Source organism: Saccoglossus kowalevskii, chromosome 12 (assembly GCF_978046115.1).
Source record: "Saccoglossus kowalevskii chromosome 12, keSacKowa6.1, whole genome shotgun sequence".
Taxonomy (NCBI): domain Eukaryota; kingdom Metazoa; phylum Hemichordata; class Enteropneusta; family Harrimaniidae; genus Saccoglossus; species Saccoglossus kowalevskii.
The window spans coordinates 17995236-18016840 of record NC_140652.1 but is presented as its reverse complement, the minus strand read 5'-3'; the positions used below and the strand labels follow the sequence as shown (position 1 = coordinate 18016840).

Here is a 21605-nt window from a genome sequence, read left to right as displayed (position 1 = left end):
TGTTATTTCTGCTCCGATTAGAGAATGCAATTCATGAAAATACAATGAGTGAATTATAGAATATTCTCAACAAGAACTGGCTAGAGTCGACGTCGTATACACACATATACCACTGGTGGTAATGTGATCCATTGATTTAGGTGTGTGTTTATTAATGAGAACACAACGAGGCAGTACATCATTCGAAACTGCGCACCTTGACATCGTGTTACTAGGGAATTTAGTCACTTGGTTAATGACATCGGAAGAAGTGTGTGTGGGCAGCTACCCTTTCAAAAACTACAAAATACGTCAGCAAAAGTAAAAGCAAAAAAAAAATTTAATTACCAGAAATTCTAGCTCTATATCTTAAGGTAATTTTCTGAAAATTGCAGCACATTGCGAGTAGCCGTTTTGACAATACGGGAAAATAAATATTGAAACATTTGAAAATCCTGGCAAGCGCCGTGAACGCGAGCGTGGCCTTCAAATTAGACCCGGTGTATATTATATAAAATATATATTTCAATAGTCACAAATCTAGGTTTTTCGAGTGTGACATCAATTTAGAGAGTGCGACAAGCCCATTTTAAAAGTGGTACCTCCATTCCGGTACTTTGTTCACATGGACGCCATTTTCATGTACGAAAAGAATTGTCCACTCCTTCACTTTTATATACGGCAAAATACGTTTATTTTATTTTTAGCATGTCGAAAATGCTGCGTAAATGCAAAGTAAAACGAATTGTTCGTGTTAGAGCATTCACAGATGTAGAATTGAGATGATTTATTGGTTATTTTGGCATAAAAAATGGATCGATCATGCACAGAGATTTCAAATTTTCCGGGCAGCTCCCAGTTATGTTTTCCATGCGTACTTCATTTCTAAATTGCCAAAAAATAAGCTGTATATTATTCTATAATGTTATATCTTAGATTTGTTTATTCGTGTCAATGCTTTTTGTTTCATAAGTATTATTATAGCGATGAGGGCGTTTCCAATGCATTTGTACGGGAATAAAAACAAAGGCAACATGAACAAAGTACAACTTGTTTATCTTTATTGACACTGACAGATGATTTAAAATGAAATTCGAATATGGCCTGTTTCCATGGTAACATATGGTCTATATGTTGCCCTCTAATGACATTAGATAAACATTGATATAAAGTTCATTTGTTGAAAATTCGATAAAAATGAGGAAAGATATGGCAGTTTAAGTTCAGCTCCAATTAAATAATTAGTGCTTATTCATCCAAAATGGCACCGTGGTCCTTACTATTCAGTAGTGTTTTGTTGTGTCATCCTTTGTCCAAAATTAAGAGATGCTAATTGAAGCTACAAAGTACCTTATCTCGAGAACGGTTACCCTGATATGGCTATGGCCATATGACGCATGCGCAGGTGACGACACCCCCGCTTTAAGTATATATATCATGAATTACATAAACACATTGTATTCAAACTCAAGCTGTTTTAGTGTCTAGTACTTACACCGCTGAGATAAAATTGCTGGTAATCACGTGATCGCACCATGTGATAACACGTTTTACTGTCAAGCCTCATAATTGACTTGACAACCCGCCCGCTTACTGTAGGTTGTTTTAGGAATACAAATAAACTTTTCGGTAAGAAACTAATGTCTAATCCTATAAGTGAGTTTTATGAAGCATAATTTTCAAAGGAATGTAATTTTAGGATATAAAAAAAATATAAAATAATATAAAAAATATAAAATAATAGCTTTTGATCACTCTCATTAATCAGGAAAACAAATACTTAGCTTACACATCACGGAGTACATTTCATTCTGTTTAACTCTGAATGTGGCATAGGCACATTGTTCTCTAGTTCGCCGCCATGTTCTTTCCAACTTGTCCATGTATTGGTACCCGTTTGATTATAACTACAGCAAATATGTCAATACCTTAAGCTTAGACTAGGTTTGTACCAGAATAACATGCCATCAATATTCATATTAGAAGATAATTGAAATGAAGCAAATGTATCTTTCCTAACCAATTAAAGAATAATGCATTTCAATGTTCTAAACATAACTTCACATAATCGGATCTGAATGATGAGCGCACATTATTAGAGCTAGAAATTTACTTGGACTACCCTACCAATGTGTATAAAAAATACCGCATCCGCCAAGGCAAACAAACAATAAAGACAAGCCGGTTGGCTGGTTGGCGATCCGCTCCGCTCTAAAAACAAACGAAATGTTTTCCGCTATTGCCATGGTAGGACATGAACGTGAAGCAAACGTCGGTTTATAACTAAAATCAGGGCCGCGTATACGATGTTCGTTTTATGTGAAGGGTAATATTTTTGATTTCTTGATAATAACCGCAAGTCTGATTGATTTTTGTTATACATGTATGCTTTCTCAGATTCATTTTAGAATGCTATCTTCAATTCTTTAATTGAAATGTGCATTGCTAACAACAGAGCTATCTTGTTTATATATATTACATCTGTCATTGCTTACGCAAGCTTATAATTAGTTCCCGTTCCGATACAGCTACTAATGGATTGACCTCTGTGCGAGAGTCCGTCAGTGTGCCCGTGCATCCATGCGTCCATCTGGACTTATATCGTTTACATTACTTGACCGATTACTAAAACTTCACATGTACATCATACATAATATTATACATATGCACATCAATTTGTTTCACGATCTGACTCAAAATTGGCCAAATATGGCGGTGATTTTTGTACTGATAAATCATCGAAATCAAGCATGGCTGGCATTCCGCAACAAGTTCTCGGCTGTTTGCAGATGGATTTTGTTCAAACTTAGTACATCCATTAGACATTTTGGTCTTTGATGCACGTCATTTTGTTTTTCAGATCGGATTAATAATATTTGACTGACTGGCGGCCATTTTTTGCTTTAATGAATGCGGTTCTAGAGCCATATCTCTGACAGGCTTTGACTGATTATGTTCAAATTTTATATATTCATTATACAAAATAATCATGGATATACAGATGTATTCAAAATGGCCGACTAGTTAATGCTGTTCCAGAGCTATACTGTGTTGCATGTATAGCTTGTTTTACTTACAATGGGTTGTCGTGTGTTCGAAAATCGTGCGTGCATGTTTATATGTTCGTAAGCTACTAGAACGTATACTACATTAATTCTGTTTTGTTCCATAATCCCTCACTAGTAACATACGCATATTTCAGCTCCACAATATTCTTTGATCACCACTTCTATAATAATATCCATTAGAAATGTTCATTCAGCTGGGATTCTATGGCTAACACTGCTTTCACGATTGTCATGGAAACATAACAGCTGCGTAATGTAGATAAACGTAAATTAATCGAAATGTTTACATTAGTTTCAGTGGTCCCTCTAATAAGGTCATGTCTTTGGCGGGAGGAGTGTTGAGCAGATCGTACCCCTCCATGCGAAATTTTGTGCCTTTAACGTACCTCATTGCCAAATATTGATTTGAAATATTATTCAATTGATTGTAAATCAATGTACCGATTCCCGGTATAATCTACCTGCCAAATACTGATGTTATACATCCCATATAGTCTACATAATAGGCTAAATGAAACACAGTTTCTTACCAGGATAAACTACTTCAAATGAACCCTAGGACCAATGTTTAACCAAGAAAACCCCAACTATAGCAAATAATTAAACTGTACACTGTATATGATCAAGCAATATTTACTATTGAATAAATGTACATTGTAATTTAGTGGCGGATATTTTATTAATATTTATGTGCTAAATGGTAATAAAAGCAACAATATTAATTATTTCTATTTGATATCAATTTGTGACACATCAGTTTCAACGACAGATTTATAGAAGATCTATTTCTAACAGGTTTACTCGTTTTTGCAACAATCTGCATACTCACAAATTATAAATTGTTTCATTTGCTATGTAATATGTAAGCAATACATTACATGCATCAGATTACACAATTAATTGTGTTGTTTTTTTAGTGACGCATTCGGTCTCATAAACTGGCCAGAATTTGAGCATTTCACTTGGTGCAACACGGTGGAGTGCAATATACTCCGTGAAGAAGCATCCTAAGTTCGACGAACCTCTGTTAATTTCAATGTTTGTGTATGGATGGACAGACACATTTAGCTTTGACATAATTACTCCGATAAATGCGTCTTCTGAAGATATGTACCCTGTTGGATGAGATGATATATAATCATAAGCCCTCGTTGCAACATCTTGTGAAAGAATATACAGCGGCCCAGAAGCGTAGACTGGATAATTTTGTTCTGGATATGCTTCATATGAAGTATAATACGGGTTATTCGGATTTCGAATCACGTGGAATTGGGCTCGCGTGTAACCAAGATAAAGACCTGATGTGGGATTCGACTTAATCACTTGTAGTATCATTCTTAAATTAACAAGAACATCATCGTCGGTTTTAATGGCATACTTTACTGTTGAACAGAAGCACTGTGACCACTTAAGGAACATGATTGTTTTCAAAGTCAAGTTTTTGAAATGTTCCACAAAACTGCCTTGGACTAGGTCGTCGTACTCTGCACTTTCTCGATTCAGTCTTTTCTGCAACTGCGCATCCTCGTTAATTCCGATGAGAAATATCACTCGAGCAGATAGTCTATTTAAAAGATCATTGTTAGCCCAAGTCTGCCTCACGGCCGCACGCTGTTCGAAGTTTAGCACTAATGATTCAACACCTACAAGAAACGATGTACCCTGCGTAGTAGAGTTACTGCTGCATTTGTTTTTTGGGTTTACCAGGAATATAAAGTCCTCTGGCAAGTGATCGTAGTTTGTCCCGTTTTTCACGTACCGATTTCCGACTTCTTTTATTATCAGGGCTGCATCTGTTGTGTACAACATTCCTTCTTTATACAGTATCCATCTACAAATAAGCATAAGCGACAAACCCACTAAAACATACTTTCCCATTCTAGCAAGGTTACGAGTCTTTGAATAGTGTGCTTGCATATTTACCACGTTGACGTATGGTCTCAGACTGGCAAAGCAGTATCTATGTCTATAAAATATAAAACTCCGATCCAGTATGTGTCATTTAATTTGAATATAATAATAAAAGATGTCATCTGTTACCAGTTAATTGTATAAACACGACCCGTGAAATGACGACCCCTAAGGATACTGATTTTCAATTATTCGAAATTATTCGATTTTTTAGTAACTAAATTTAATTTTGAGACATGTTATGAAGGCATATATGAATTTAAATGATTCATCCATCAGACGAGTTTACTTCAAACATAAAATTTAAATACTAATCAAAATGTTAGGTTGACCTTTCAACATTGATGGCGCTATATGTATGTTTTGCTTATACTCCCGCTTTCAAATACTTGCAAAATAAATTTAAAAAAAGAGAATTTCCCCTCAAATATGAATCCTCTTTCCAGGTTAACTTGCCTCAATGATAACTTGAACCCAAAGATTAATATGACATTTGTTCAATTTTGCTATTGCGACAAAAAAATGATTACAAGATTTTTACCAATTTCAATATTTTTGGACTCACAGTGTGGATCCAAATCAAAAGGGAATACACCCCTGTCATGGAAATGCAGAAATACCAATAGACACGTCACAAAAATCACATCTAAAGTTCAGGGGATTAAATTTGATATAAAACTTGTTCAATAGTATCTGACAAAGAACAGCGTCGAATTTCCATTAAATTTACTGTCCCTTCAACTTAAACAGTTTTCAAAAATTAAAAACATTCTAGTCTGTGTAACCTAATTTGACAGACAATTGCTTTAGCTTACTTTCATGTCTTATTTTGTTCAAGTATGTTCAATGAAACACATTGCATTTTAGTCTAAATTGTCGTGTTTTCAAATACAAATTGTATAAACCCAAATTCTTGTTTTAATGACTATAAATATGTTAGACACAAATAATCATTGTATATTATATCACTGGTTTCAAAATAATTATGCAGTGGAAATCAATATTCTTTTATGAAAATCGCAATTTAAATACCACACTAAGGCGTGATCAGCAGATGTTACAGGGTTAGTATTCATTTTATATGTTTTTGGTAGCAAAATACAAAGTAACTAAATCCGTTGCCCCGGGAAAAATGTATTATCAGTGCGCTGATGCATACAATGGCGACCAATAACACAATGGCCGGCATGTGACTGAGCTTAATGTGATGTTATATGTATACTCATCATACATCTGTTCAGATTAGAGAATATAATTAATGAAAATACTATTATTGAAATATGCAATATTGATGATAAAAATGACTCAAAAACAAATACCATTTAAACCGTTGAACCATCACGTATTTAAGGATGTTTTCCAATATTGACACAATTCCTCCACTAGGTCATGTGTTCCACATTATTTCTAACCTCAGTGTAATGATGAGGACATTTAAACGTGAAAAATATTTGACAACATGATCTCCCAACATCTGCACATAATAATAACACACGCATATACTATGCTTACAGACTGAAAAATGTTTTCAAATTAAATATCTCGTCTTCATTTTAACACTTGTCTATGCCGGTAAGTCAATTAGAAATATAATTTTAACTGTTTGCTATATGTAATATGTAGACTTTCCGTTTTCAACATAGAGAAATTCTGTCATTTATAAGCAGAACAATAATCTGATGTGTATTTTCTGTTGAACAGTCACGGTACTGAAATATATTCTACAAAAAAGGTTTACCGACACCTGCACATGTTCAGTGAGAGATGTTGTATATGAATACACAATTTGGTTTATTGTATGAAAGTTGTTGTGCATTGAAGCTTTTCTGTGTGTGCTCAATGCCATTTGGGCCATGAATACCCACTTTCAACCACCACTCATCCCCAGTTTGGAAACATGACCATATGCTGCCACATAGACTCTTGCCCACATACGCTGTGTATGTTTGCTCATGCTACTTGAGTCAGGAACTAGATTCAGGAACATGCATAAAGGATATTTTACATGGGAAATTACGTCATTTTTACCCACACCACACATACCAAATATTTTAACTGTCATGACGTTCATGACCCCTTCGTGCTCATCACTCATGTCTTTAAAAAAAACATGCTTTTAAGGTCACTGACCATGACCTTGGCTGCAGGTGTTTGGGCCGAAAGAAGCTCTTTATGATTTTCTGTACTTCAATAGTGTCCTTGCAACCTGTGTGGCAATGAATATATACGACAATGAGCTTGGTGCCAATTTTCGATCGTTCAGATTTCCTCTTCTGCCAGGCAATATCCTTTATTTCGACCAATCAACAGCCAAATTCGATCGGTGTCAAGGTGCACACATCCTATAACATCGTCTTCTATATGGTCACTAATTGCTTAGAAATTTTGTTTTGCCAAATCACAAATGTAACATTACAGATTCAAATTTAATTTGCCAGTAAATATAAAACGTTTGCTAATTTAGATATTTAGGGTCAATAATTTAACAAAACAATTGGGTGTTCTACAGATCACACATACCCTCTGCAACTTTCACAAGTTTTGGATGATATTTATCATGTTTTCCTTGTAGTTATTGTTTTCGATTTTGGTGCCAATGCAGTAGTACACACAAAAAATAGCCATTCATGGGTAATAGCAGAGATAATATGCAAGTGATGCATTTGAAACAAATACCACACTACGCACTAACTCGCATTATTTCCAATACGAGTCACGAATAAGTGATAAGAGTTGTTCAACATTATTAATATTAATTATCACCTGGTAATATTTATTTGCTCTGCTGGTTTATACGAGTGCCGTAGTGGGCTAGTATTATCTAAGACCACCTCAGGTTAAAAACATTTTACTGAACTACGCTTACGAATACATGTAATATGCTAGTTTGGAAGACGTCTAAGCACATTGTATTTACGATCACCAATATCTTTCCAAATCGGTGGAAATAATACCCGTCTTAAAAATATTGTTTTCAAATCAAACACACACTCGGTTACTTTCAGATCGAATTTACACTAAACGTCACTACAGTTGATGATATCCATCATAGTTATGTGATTAATAACAATAATACATGTTGTCAATCACGAGTGATTATGTGGCAGTATTTAGATTGAAAAATATTTCCACTATATTCTCCCCACGTGTGATATGGAATAATAGATAATCTTGACACATTAGAACATAAGGCAACTGTAAATGAAGGGATTATATCCAGTTTCATCAACATCCATGCAAACTGACGACTGTAAAATTGGTGCGTGGGCTTTGTGTGTCTACTCATACTATAAAGTCAATGGCGAGTATAAATGTTGTACTTTATGCTCTTCGTCAAATAAAGTAGATGCAAACATGTTGATGCCGATAACACACATTTGTGAATATGACTGTCGTGTACACATATAAACATTGAATTAATTGTCAACAATTCCACTGCAATTTTTTGAATATGATGCCGATTGTTTTCTTTTCTTTTGTCTGTGTTTTGAAACACAATCTCATCGACGCCCTTGCCTGAAGCTAGGAACAGCTGTTTTTTTTATTGACAACGATATAGAATGGATTTACATAGTTTTTTAACTTAAGGACAACGTTCATATTTGAGTTTAAATCAACTCACATTTCTTATTTTTATTTTATGAATAATTTTATCGAAGTGTTACAATACTTGAGCTTGGTGCCAATTTTGGATCATTGAGATATCTTCTTCTGCCAGGCAAAATATATTTTGACCAATCAACTTTTGTTGTTCCTCATCGATCAATGCCAAATTCAGTGTCAAGGTGCACTCATCATATAACATCATTAAAAATGTTTGATTAGTTTGTAGCGATTTAATAAATATTTATTAAAAGTATGCCAGCTTCAAAAACTGTCTGTCCCACAATTAGCTCAGAAGTGTTTTACAATAAACGAAATGACATAAATGGAGAAATTGAAAAATCCGCTCTTCGTCAAATAAAGTCGATATAAACATGTTGTGGTGATAACAAATACCATTTTCACTTCATGCATTATTTACAGACGCCCTGGTTCAAGCATGGTTCATTTTGGTGATGACCTTGAGAATTACCTTATTAACTCACAATTACCTAAATCCAATTATATCCTCATTGGCGATTTCAATATTGATTATACACATAAAAACACGGTGAGTCAACGTTATTTTGACGCAATGTCAGCCCTTAATTTCAAACAACTAATTAACACCCCATCTGTATCACTTCTCCCTCTTTAACTACAATTGATCATGTATATTCAAATTTCTTTGATTATATTGTTCACTGTGGGACTATATATGGAGATATTACAGACCATCTTCCAAATTCTGCCTTCATTGAAAAAGGTGATAAAATTTTTCACAGAACTAAAGAAGATTACATACGCGACTTTTCTAGGCATGATATTATTGACTTCCATCATAAACTCAACAACGCAAATTGGGAAAATGTTTATAACACGGCTGATGTAGATACAGCTCATGATAATTTCATTGAAGTTTTCAACAAAGTATGTGATAAAGTTGCCCCCTTAGTGAAACAAAAACTCAAATCAACCAAACCCAAAAAACCTTGATTAACTCGAGTATTACTTTCAGATCGAATTTACACTAAACATCACCACAGTGGATGATATCCATAATAGTTATGTAATTAATAACAATAATACATGTTGTCAATCACGAGTGATTGTGTGGCAGTATTAAGATTGAAAAATATGTTTTACTATATTCTGCACGTGTAATATGGAATAATGGATAGCTAATCTTGATACAATAGAATATAATGCAACTGTAAATGAAAGGAAATATATTTAGTTTCATCAACATGCATGTAACGTGACGACTGCAAATTTGGTGCTGTGTTTCACTGTAACTCATATCAGTGATATTGATGCGTGGGCTTTGTGTGTCTACTCATACTATACAGTCAATGGCGAGTATAAATGTCATACTATATGCGCATTTGCTTAACAAATGACCAACATTCATAATTATTCATTCCATTAAATATGTATTTATAGTAAACAATTAAACGTAATTATGCTTTGTTGTACTCATTACAGATATACAAAATATCAGCTGTGCTAGAGACGAGGGCGTCAACTGAATCATTGTTTAAGACATCGACAAAATAGATAAAAAAAAAACACCTGAAGAACACCCGTATCTATTTATTTTGGTTCAGAATTTTTGAAGAAATTAAATGAAAACCAAACTTTTGATTTTACTCGTTCCAACTAAATCATTTGGGGTCATGTAACGTGAGGCCAAATGTAACATGGACTCATGTAATATTATATCCTGTTTTGTGACGTGCTTACACCCTCTATCGAAGAGACTAAAATATAGCTGTAAATCTGATATTTTGTTGATTAGTTTGTAGCGATTTAATTAATATTTATTAAAAGTATGCCAGCCTTAAAATCTGTCTGTCCCACAAGTAGCTCAGAAGTGTTTTACAATAGACGAAATGACATAAATAAAGAAATTGAAAAATCCGCTCATCGTCAAATAAAGTGAATGGAAACATGTTGTGCCGATAACACACATTTGTAAATATGAATGTCGCGTAAGCATATTAGCATTGAATTAATTGTCAACAATTCCCCTGCAATTTTTTTAATATGGTGCCGATTGTTTTCTTTTCTTTTGTCGGTGCTTTGAAACATAATCTCATCGACGCCCTTGCCTGAAGCGAAGAACAGCTGTTTAATTTTATTGACAATGATATAGAATGGATTTACATAGTTGTAGTTGTAAGGAAAACGTTCATATTTGAGTTTAAATCAACTCACATTTCTTATTTTTATTTTATGAATAATTTTATCCAAGTATTGCAATTGTATGTTACGCATCAATGCATAAAGGTAGGTCAACATTTTTTTTTCATTTAACAAGACTCTGTTTATGTGGTTAGGAAACAGTAGTGAAAAAATAAGTCAAACAATTTTCTTTTGATATGACTGAGGGGCGTGTTGTCGTAATTTGAAGAAACACGTGCATGAGAAATATTCCGTCGATGGCATTGACAGGGTATCAGAACCACTTACATATGACATAATCAGGATATGGGTGCGAGGCTATATATTGGAATGTTATTACAGTGTCACTGTCGTGGAAATAACCACATTCAATCATTCGAATCTTGTAATCCGACCATAAATTTGATTAGATATAAAAAAGTGATGTCAGACTAATTCTTTATGAAAGTCTTTAAACATAACCTTCTAGAGCAGAAATAAATATAAATCGCCAGCAAAAATAGCAACTGAGATTTGGCAATGAATGTGGCCTGAAAGACTAGTTTAGAGCAAAGAATATGCAATATAACATTTTTTCATTGGGTCCTCTGCAAAAACAAAATACACAATAGTTCAATATACACATTATAGGCATGAGCAATTTACAACAAATTTCTCGCGACGATATTTTTTGTGAGTTTTCTTAAAGGTGTCTAATGATGCTAAATTTCTAATATGAAATGGCAAGTTATTCCATAGAGTTACCACTCTGTGTTTTCCATTAAGAAATGCATAAATTATTGTTAATGTTCTTATGCTTTGTTGTACTCATTACCGATATACGAAATATCAGCTGTGCTAGAGACGAGGGCGTCAACTGTATTATTGTTTAAGGCATCGACAAAATAGATAAAAACACCTGAAGATCACTCGTATTTATTTATTTTGGTTCAGAATTTTTGAACAAATTAAATAAAAAATAAACATTTGATTTTACTCGTTCCAACTAAATCATTTGTGGTCATGTAACGTGAGCCCAAATGTAACATGGACTCTTGTAATATTATATCCTGTTATGTGACTAAACTATAGCTGTAAATCTGATTGTAGTCTTTTCCAACCAATTAAAAATAACCAAAATAACCCCCATATTTAAAAAAAGGTTTCCCTTATTTACCCGGATATTATAGACCAATTTCAATATTACCCATATTAAGTAAAATTATTGAAAAAGCTGTAAACAAGCAATTATTTTCATTTCTCGAAAAATATAATATTTTCAATAAATACAAATATGGTTTTCGTAAGAAATACAGCACCAAGGTTGCTTTAATTGACCTCATTCACGAATTATTAACAGAAATAGATAATGGCAATATTGTACTTGGAATTTTCTTGGATCTAACGAAAGCGTTTGACACAATTTATCACAGAATTCTTCTTTTGAATCATAAAATCATATGGCATACGTGGGTTACCTTTAAACTGGATGAATAACTACATATCAAATCGAAAGCATTATGTCCAGGCCGATGGTTGTATATCCACGATGCAGTCAATTAAATATGGTGTTCCCCAGGGTTCTACTAGGTCCTCTATAATTTCTTATTTACATTAATGATCTTCTTTCTTCGTCACCTGTTTTCCAAAGTAAACTTTTTGCCGATGATTCTAATCTATTCCACTCTTACACAAATTCTTTAAATGTTCCAGAAATAAATAACAACCTAACCTTGGTGAGTGACTGGTGTAAAGACAGTAAATACTACTAAAACTAACTACACTATTTTCTCAACTAGGAAACAGCTAAGCAATTTTCAAAATATCAAGATGAATGACACTTATCTACAGAGAATTGAAACAACCACATACCTCGGACTATTGATTGATAACAATCTCACCTGGTAACCCCATATTAATTAAGTTCTATCTAAAATTAGCCCTATAATTGGCCTTATTTCAAAGTTACGTCAACTACTCCCAAAATATGTTTTAATCCTATTTTACAATACTTTGATTTTGCCACATACGGTTTGGAAATATTGGGCAGTACATATCCCACATTACTCAAGCCAATTCACATTCAACAAATATGATTAGCACGTATCATCCATTTCAAAGACAGATATACTCACAGCCAACCACTATTAAACTCGCTACACATCCTAAATATTTATGACCAATTTAAATACCAACTATGCACATGTATCCATGATCTGCACTCTAATAGAATCCTTCGTAATGTGTGTGACTATTTCTCTTTCCCTGAACACAACTATAACACTAGTTTCTCTCTTCCTAGAAAACAAACTAGCTTGGGACAATCATCTACTGACTACCAGGGAACTATACTTTTTTTTTAAAATATTTAATAACTGAACGCATGATTTCTGATGATTAGCTCTGATCTATTCTCCGTTAGTTGTATTAGGTTTTGAAACATACTCTTTATATGTATCTTATAACGTTTCATTAATCTCTGTTACTTTTTTACATTTATGTCAAAAATGGTCTTCACAATGCCCTCGTCATATACCTTAATAAATATTTTCCAATATATTTTAGGGAAACAGACTTGACTATATATATTGTGCTATTTATGTTTCCCTGCCATAGATTATTGAAAGTTTGTCATTATTATTATTAATTTACATATTTTCAAAATGTATTTGTATGTATTTAATTTAGTTATTTATTTATTGATTTCCCTGTAAAACTTACAATCTATGGTGAATAAATATTATTATTATATTATACCAAGCCGCTGGTTGCCATATAAATAACGATACCTAGCAAAGTATAAAATATATGTAATCAATAGGTAATATACTATGTTTTTTGAACAGATCAAACGACGATTAGATAAAGTTATCAGAGGAAATCACCCAAACTGCCCTTTTCTGAAGCTCATAAACCCAGCATAAATTTGATTGATTTGTATTGCCCCCCATACTACATGTATACAGCACAAGTCGAATAACGACTGCATAAATGAAAACTACAATGTTCACTTGACGGGAAAAGCTGCGAACTCTCATATGAACACCAATTCATTGGCTTAGCTTTATTTTTACAAAGGCGGTCTACACGATAGTCCCATGATGGACTTTTATCTATACCATCCAGATCGACTTTTCTAAACTGACTGTTTTAATTATTTCACCATTAATGTTAACTATTTAGCCTTTGACGGGATCCAACGAGCATAGATTTTGATTTGCATGTGTTGATTGACATGTAATTACAATTAACATAATGCAAAATTGGCCAAACTTTATAATCAATACACTACATTGATACATTGTCCAGAGGATAACAGAGGTTGAACGTCAGCATACATGTCAGTGGATCAATTCACAAGAAATAAGTGTAGGTCATTTATAAATAGAAGAAATAATAATGGTTCTTACATTGAATCCTGCGGTACATCATTTCAAATGTTGACAGAATCCGAAATTTTACCATCAAATACACAACTTTCTTTCTGTCAGATGAATAAAAATTGAACCATATGAAGGAAACTTGACAAATGACATAAATTCAGAGCTTATTCAGTTATACGTGCTTTTCAACCATATCAAATGCTTTGCTTGAGTCAAGGAAAAACAAACCACACAATAAGCCATCATGCATATTGCTAAGTAGTGCATAACATAGCTTAATCATAACTGTATAGCAAGAATTTGATTTACGAAAACCGCACTGCGTTTTAGAAATTAAAACATGACTATTCATATAATGGTATTAGTGATCATGCACGTGTTATTCAAAGACTTTTCAGATTATTGGGAGCAACGAAATAGGACGATAATTACGCAAGTCATAGGATCAACCCTTGTGTAATGGAATACCTTTTGCATGTTTTAACATGTCTAGAAAAATACCTGATGAAATACTGAGGTTTAATAATTAAGCAACACTTACAATACACAAATGAAAGGAGCAGAAATACGCAAAGGGTCATGTGTTGTCAAGACCAGCTGCCTTATAGCTTGATATTGAGAACAGTTGGTCCTTCAAGAACTGAACTGTGTCTGGCGTTATAACAAATGGTCGAGTATTGGTCAATTTAGATTCAATAAATTTCCGTGAATTCGTAAAATATGAACCCCACTGAAACATTGGGTCGAAACTTGTTGGCAACAGCTGCGAAATGTGTATTAAAATTATTAACAATTTTTTCGATGTTATTGCTAAATAATTTTTCATAGCGGACTTAATTAAATTAACTACCAAATTACGTTTGGCTCTATATTGGTCGAGAACAGTAATATCTCCAGAAATGCTCCGACGATTGTCTCTGTCTCTGTCTCTAATGCCTTAATTTTTCACATGTCTACAAACAAAGGGGCATGCGAATCACAATTATTATTAAAAATAGAATGCCATGTCTCAAATACTAAATTAGTATTGGTGATATTGTGTACTTAAACTAAAGACGTGTTCAAAAAGACAGCCAAAAATAAAGACTCAATGAACCTTTGAAATTTCTATAGCGAACAGAAACATGGTTGCTAAATTGAGGGAAGGAGTGGAGTTTACGAACCACGAAGATAGCGAAATTCCCGAATTATGAATGAGAGCCAAATTAACGTTTTCACTATAATTGATATTATCATGGTCCAGATATTTACCGGACGCAGGGCGCGTAACACCATTTATAATTTGAGAAAAGCCGAAATAAACTAAGAAATTAAACAAGTAGTGAGTACAATTAGATAGAACATCATGATTAAAAACTCCAAAAATCTTCTAGACGAATAGTTTGTTTCACTTTTTCAATGAATAATTTAAAGTTTGGTTTAGAATTACCGAATCTTACGCTATGCAATTCATATTTTCCAAGTAATATTAAGTGATTTCACAAGGCTTCACAATTTACTTTGACTCCAAAATTAAATAGCACATCTTTTATATTAATGCTAATGTTACCGGTAGTGAGAGTGTTAGAGTGAAATAAATTTGTAATGTACCGGAATCAGTTCTTGCCACTGATATTAATTCTCTACCAGCCAATACTAACCTAGTATTAGCGTAAATAGTTATAATTCTGTACTCATCTCTGGTACTCAATACTGGGTACCAAGCGAAATAGATCACATGCTGTAAACTAGAGCCAATGCCAGATACTGAATTGATAACATATTAATTAACCAAAACCGGCATGGAATAATACTGCTGCAAATTTGACACTATATCATAATAGATGTGTTTGTAGCAGAAGTTCTGTTGAAAGGCATCACAGGTATGGGTGTTGTAATTGAGAATTCACATATTTTAAGGCTGATGGTAAAGTCACCAGACAAATTGAAACAAATTATGAAACAACAGTGGAAGACACTCGTGATGTACTTCGATGACGTGCTTTTAAAGTGCTTGACGGGTGCCAAAGTTGAACTCAAACAATTAACTGTTTCGTGTTCAGCCAGAATATACATGGCACACATCGTTATCCCAGAACGTGTTGAATTGTTACAGACAGACTCAAGGCCATTCAGGATCTCACAGTCAAAATATTCATACTAGATCAGGCTTATGTATGTGCTCTCTCGGGAAGTTGGAGCATCAGGTGAATATACAGTTGAAGACTGTCAGACTCCCAGTACTATGGTTCGCCCTCAATGGCTCACAGAATTTCTATTTTAACAGCTCCCCACTAGTGATCACACATTTGTGGCAAAAAACAGGTTGGGAACAGGAGAAGGGGTGTGTACAGTAAAGTATGGAATAGATACAAATAGCCCTTATAACATTGCCGCTGAGATACGACCAAGGATAAATACAAGGAGGTTCACCCAAGCAAGCAAAACATAAGCGAAGAGTGATTATACAGTTGAAGACTGTCAGACTCCCAGTACTATGGTTCGCCCTAAATGGTTCACAGAATTTCTATTGTAACAGCTCCCCACTAGTGATCACACATTGGTGGCAAAAAGCATGTTGGGGACAGGAGAGGGGGTGTGTACAGTAAAGTGTGGAATAGGTACAAACATCCCTTATTACATTGCTGCTGAGATACGACCAAGGATAAGTACAAGGAGGTTCACCCAAGCAAGCAAAACATAGGCGAAGAGTGAACAGTGACACGTGGTTGATATTGATTCAATCATATAATTTTACAATAGTAAATACATGGAGATTATAACAAAAATATTTGTGAGCACTCTTTCAGTAATAATTCACTGCATAATATTTGTTTCAGACATGAAGGAAAATGTAAAAGCAATAGGCCTGCTAATGGTTCTATGTTCAACAAATGTGACTCAAGCGCTAGCACCCAACCAAGGTTAGTTATCCCGATTTTGTTTAATATTGTGAAATGTTACATAACAACATAAAGAAGTCGTGTATCATAACAGTGCTATATTTTCAAGTTCAGGCTTGAATAGGTTTATTCACTCAACGAATCACCGACTGATCCGTTCTTACAATAATGAACTATCCTTTTAAAATTAAATATGTTCATGGGAACTCAATAATCCAGTTTGCTCCCGAAAATGAAACTGCTTAGTTTATGTTTCGAACATACCTACCTTAATGTTTAAAGAAATTGTGTGGTTGGCAACGAATAACCATTCAACGCATTCTTGTTTACTTGGAAAAAACGGCCAGATTGAAACCAATGAATTGATTTTTTATGTGAGACGCCTTTTTAAATCGGCACGAGAATCAATCCTTTTTGAATTTATGAATGAAAGATCGATCTCAAAATTTGGCTTCATGGCAAATATGTCTCAGTCACTACCAACCTCTAAGCGATTTGTACTTTTCCTCGACAATCTCTTCTGAAAATGTATAAGAATTCATCTTTAACGGTTTGTGTTATGATTAAATAATCATTTCCGAAATAGTTTAATAAATGTTATTTTCCGTATTTTTTGTTTTCAGGATCTTCTTGTTTTGTGCGGTACAACTTCAGAACAGCGTGTCGTGTGTCTCCCCCTACTAAACCATCATGCCTTGACAGGAATTGTTGTTGGGATGAACGAATTAAGATGTGTTATCAACAGTCTACTGTAGGTAGGATAATCTAAAACGAAAAATCAGTCATGTTGTTGTGTTTTGTTTGTTTTTGTTTTATTTAGGCCTGGATTTAATCTATGAAAACTTCAAAATTGCATTGGATATAGGCACGTTCAATAACCAGAATCCTTAGTACTTATATTGTGGTTCTAATTTTATTATGTTTCATTATTTGTTATAGTTGTTTTATTAATGCTATAAATATCTGTAAATTGCTACACTAAATATAGGATAATTTTTACCCATTCGTTTGAACATGTTCTTAATAAAATAGGCGAACTGATTGGCGTACTGGGTACGTACGTTTCTATATCATGTTGTAAATCCCTACTATGTTCGGTTGTATCGTGTCGCGTTGCTTTCGAGAAATCACAGAGTGGGATTTGAAACCGAAAATGGCAAATGTATTTCGTGTTTACATCATACCGTAGTGCCTTGTCCTGCGCGACGCTATTAGCATTCGCATCGTCCCTCGTCGTCGACTCATCGTCGTGAGTACCATGGATCGTGAGTTCCTGGACAGTCGTGTACCGTCGCGTCTTAGAACTGACGTAAGGCGGGCTTGGGTAAACTTAACAGAACTGCACAAAAATGGTATTATCGTATGTTCACATTTTTCGATTGAGAGCGTAGCATTCAGTATCAGCCATATTTGAGTGAAATTAATTATGAGCTGTTTATACCAAAGTAACCAGACAAAGTAAATGCGTCGAACAATCAACTGTCTGTTTTACCAAATTGTAAAACTTTGTTCTTCCCTATTTTGCTTGCAGGTGGGCTAAATTTCGAATTTAGGCTTTGTTTCAGAATTTACTAAAAAATTAGTTTTTTCTCATAAGCAGAAATAGAATGTTGGATGTTCCCATATTGACTAGGTGGAGAGTAAATTTACTTCTAATTATTTAAAAAAAGTTACAGATAAGGTTATCGGTAAGCGTTTCCCCACCCTCGCCCCTCCCGTATTTCAGTTGTATATGTGTAGCTATGGAGGGGCAATTTAGAATTACAGGGAGGCTGGAGTGTTAGGGCTCAAGTTAGGGATTTGTAGACATTCACTGGTTTAGTAATTACTTAACTCATTTTTCCCGTGTCACTAATAACAAGATACAAGTCTGTATTTGATAGTGAATAAACTCAACAGATTGCTCATTGTATATATAAGACTTTGCTCTGAGCAAATGTAATGTATTGTACTGTATGTTCTAATAAACCATGTATCTCCATATTTACTGTGTAATTGTCGTGTGTTTTCTTGTGCATGACATCATACTGAAGAAACCATAACCATACCCTTAGCAATTCTACCTCAAAATATTAAGCTAACAATAGTATACACTTATTCTTTATGGCAACATTTGGGTACGATTCGCTGACATATTAATAGAATTCAAATGAATGCCTATAGCAAAACATAATTAATAATTGCTACTACAGTGAGTTACAAATGACATATTTGCCACAAGGTGTCCTAACTACACTTGAACTATACAATCATTTCATACTGATTTTTTAATGGGTCTATCTCTAGCAACCAATTACATAACTATAGCAATGTGGTATGGGCAGCCTATTGGATGATTACTTCCACAAAGAGTGGGCTATGTCTAGAAAAGGGAACAAAAAAAGACGCAGGAACAAAACTATTGCATGGTTGCCATAGAAGCCCTAAATAAATACAAAAGGTTAAGATCGAGTTTCCAGGAAAAGTTTGTAAACGAATGCCCTTATAATGTTGGCTATAGCAATTAGATTTTGGGAAGGATGTCCATCTGGTTGCCAGGGAAACAACAATCTCGGTGTTATTTTGTATTTCATGTAGAAATATTTTTTGAATGATTTTGTTACGTAAACCTCAACATTAATAGTTCCCAATAGATGTTCTAGAAGGGTTATCTCTTAACATAAGTAAATCAACTAGAATTGGCGGAGATGCTGACATGCGTACCTCGTTGCCATGACAAAAACGGATACAACTCAACAAGTTATAGCAGACTCTTCGTTAAAATTTCAAAAATAAGAAACAATCGATTTGAGGTTGGAAGCGATGTTTGAAATGGAAACAACAATTTCGGAAACGACTTTTCTTTCATTTTTAGTCAACTGACCATCTAATTAAGTGACCGACCATCCAACTAACCGCATTTGTCACTGGCACTAGGTGTCAACCAGGACAACACTAAGTGAAACAAGCCATTGTTTCAAGGCATAATTATTCAATTTGTAATGTAATTTAAATAAACTATTTAAAATTTAAAAAAAGTTTTATCCTTAAAAGGTCTATAATTTCGTGCCATTCTAAAAATGTTATGTTTACCAAAATAATAAATTTCCTACTACTAGTTAATGCTAGTCCACATTATGTTCAATACAATTTTCATAACAAAATAATAACAATGAGTATTGACGAATTTAACTCACATAACTCCTACTTATTATTAGGAATATATAACATCGCACTCAACTCGTTCATACGAGAGTGTTCTATGAATAACTGCTGGGCTTTGAACGCTGGTCGCTTACCTTACATGTATTCGCATGGACTGGTAACTGCTGCGGTTGTTTCACTACCATACCCGCAAGTAACAGCTGAGTTCACAACTAGAAAATCTGAATCTGAGTGGAAAAATTTATTTTGTAAAATGACGGCGGCATCAAAATTGAAGGAGCACAATATATTAAGTTTGTGGTTTGAAAAGAAAGTCCTCATTGATAGTGTCCGGATCCTGACAAGAAAATCTGATTGTAAGCTATCGTGTTTCGAAATACAATGAACCTTTGTGTCATTTAAGTATGTTTTATATTTGTACGGTATTTTTTTATCAATTTTCCAGTATCATCATTTTTGTGTGTCATGTACGTCAATTTGTTTGCATAAATCTCATTCAAATAAAGTTACATGTATTCTTTATTCCAGTGCTATTCTTAGTAAGTATTTTACTATCAGTAGAAGATATAAATAGTTTGGAAGTGAATATACGTTGTGGTGACCAAATATATCCAGAAAATATTGATGGCGAATTCCGCAGCAATGATGATGTTTATATTTATTTTGTTGGGGATGAATTTGCATGGATCCATTTTTATTGTTCAGATGCTGGCATAGATGATTCATATGCACATGGTTTATCTGTTTACAGTCGTTCTAACCAGATATATGGTATTCATATTTATGAAGTTGAGGTTTATACCACATATGGTAAGATGTATGTTACACTATGGTGTCATATAACAGAACATTCTATGAACAAATGAAAATTATATGGAGAAATAGACTTTCCTGTTTTGCAATGACTCTGGATTTAGTTCCTGTATTAATGCATTTAGTATAAAACCATGTTTTGTTTATGTGAGCCATGTAGTCAAAAGTTCGTAAAATGATTTTAGCTTTCCCAAATAATAAATCTCGATCTGTTATTTCAGAGTAGAACATTGAATCTCGGAAAACACGTTTTTATTACATAAACATTCACGTTATATTACAAATTTTGATGTCTTTTATTAAATCTAATTTTCTGTTGGTACTAGATGAGTCCATTATTCACTCTCACTTACTGACCATACACTACAAAGTTACTTGGTCACTAGTATATGCGATTTGATTTAATATATAATGCATTTAACAATGCATGTCATTTACAGTTCAATTGTGATTAGATAGAAGACCACGAACTTGCAGCCACCATGCTTGTTGATCACATTACTTTATCTTAGGCATGACTAACATACCCCTAATTGCAATAAGGAATGTGTCATTAGCAATGACGTGTTATTAAATATCTTGGCTCGTCTAATTATTTCCAAACTAGATTTTGTGTTTATATAGTTGGTTAGTTCAATTCCCAAATAGTTAAGTAACGGCCTAAGATGTATATTGCAGGG

At 33.9% G+C, this 21605-nt stretch overlaps 1 protein-coding gene across 1 annotated transcript; it reads right to left on the bottom strand.

The window, feature by feature from the left end:
• Positions 1 to 3935: 3935 nt before the first annotated feature.
• LOC102804388 (beta-1,3-galactosyltransferase 5-like) lies at positions 3936 to 4964 on the bottom strand. Its single transcript, XM_006823019.2, has one exon. It carries the CDS (start codon positions 4962 to 4964, stop codon positions 3936 to 3938), a length of 1029 nt encoding a protein of 342 aa, XP_006823082.2.
• Positions 4965 to 21605: the final 16641 nt, after the last annotated feature.